General features: G+C 50.7%; 1 protein-coding gene across 1 annotated transcript in view; it reads right to left on the bottom strand.

Moving 5' to 3' along the window:
* Positions 1 to 232: 232 nt before the first annotated feature.
* Positions 233 to 952, bottom strand: part of IMMT (inner membrane protein, mitochondrial) — a gene marked incomplete at its 5' end in the record, with an annotated part of 18,749 nt that continues 18,029 nt past the window's right edge. The window contains one exon of the mRNA XM_009869927.1: positions 233 to 898. Within this exon, the coding sequence (XP_009868229.1) occupies positions 291 to 898 (608 nt within the window). The remainder of the gene's footprint in view (positions 899 to 952) is intronic.

Below are 952 nucleotides of genomic sequence, written 5' to 3'. Positions count from 1 at the left end.
TACAGACATTTCGGTTGGATCACAAGCCCGCTTGGTAAGATGGGGAAACAAAACTGTTACACAAACTGTAGAGAAGTTTCCTGAAGTTGGTTGCCATTGTAACTCAAACCCAAATACAAATACGAATACAACAGGTGAAGTTAAATACAGTGCAAGGAAACAAGACGGTACCCGTGCTTTGATTTAACACTTCCAGCCCCTGCCAGCAGCTTGTTTTGTAACCCCTTAGACCTGGGATTTCTTTCCAGCACAAACAATTGCTGAACCACTTCCGAAATGACGTTCCTGCCTCACTGCACTTGAGTTGTTCCTAACCCCACCGCGCTGGCATACGCCGTCAAGATATCCACGATTTGTTTTGTTTCTAGGGTCATCCGAGCCTCGGTCAGCCAGTCGTGCGCCACTCGCCTTGACTCTCCCCGTAACTGGTTGACAAATTTAGCCGCCAGCTCCAGATCTCCGTGTTCGATGCAGTACGAAGCGTAAGACAGTAATTTAAACGTGTCGAGGTCGTCGGGGCTGAGCTCGGTGGGCGGCTTCAGCTGTTGAGGGTGAAACACAAGCAGCGACTGCAGGTAAGACAAGAAGTATTGATACAAGCTGTTTCTCGTTTCGTCGATCATAGCCACTCTCTTTGCCAGTTTTTGGACCGTGTAGAAACGGGCTCGGAGGGCCTCTTCGCTGTACACCCCCCGTGTCAGGGACTCCTGCGGGAGAGCTGCTGTTAAGGCTTCTGTAAACGCGTTGTCAGAGCAACTGGCTTTGATGGCCTTCACTGCGCTCTCCAGCGGTTCTGTGGGACTATCCCCGGAGGCCGTTTTCATGCAATATTTGAGCGCTTCAACAGAAAGCCAGAGCTGATGGGCCTTTCTGGCTTCCTCTTCTGCTACTGCGTGACCTGCAAAAGAAGCCAAGAAGGGGACTCTCAGTTGGTGGCAGATGTATCGGAAGA

This window comes from Apaloderma vittatum, unplaced genomic scaffold (genome assembly GCF_000703405.1).
Source record: "Apaloderma vittatum isolate BGI_N311 unplaced genomic scaffold, ASM70340v1 scaffold6805, whole genome shotgun sequence".
NCBI classification, from domain to species: domain Eukaryota; kingdom Metazoa; phylum Chordata; class Aves; order Trogoniformes; family Trogonidae; genus Apaloderma; species Apaloderma vittatum.
Note: the sequence above shows the minus strand (reverse complement) of the source record. Positions and strands in the feature narration are given on the sequence as shown.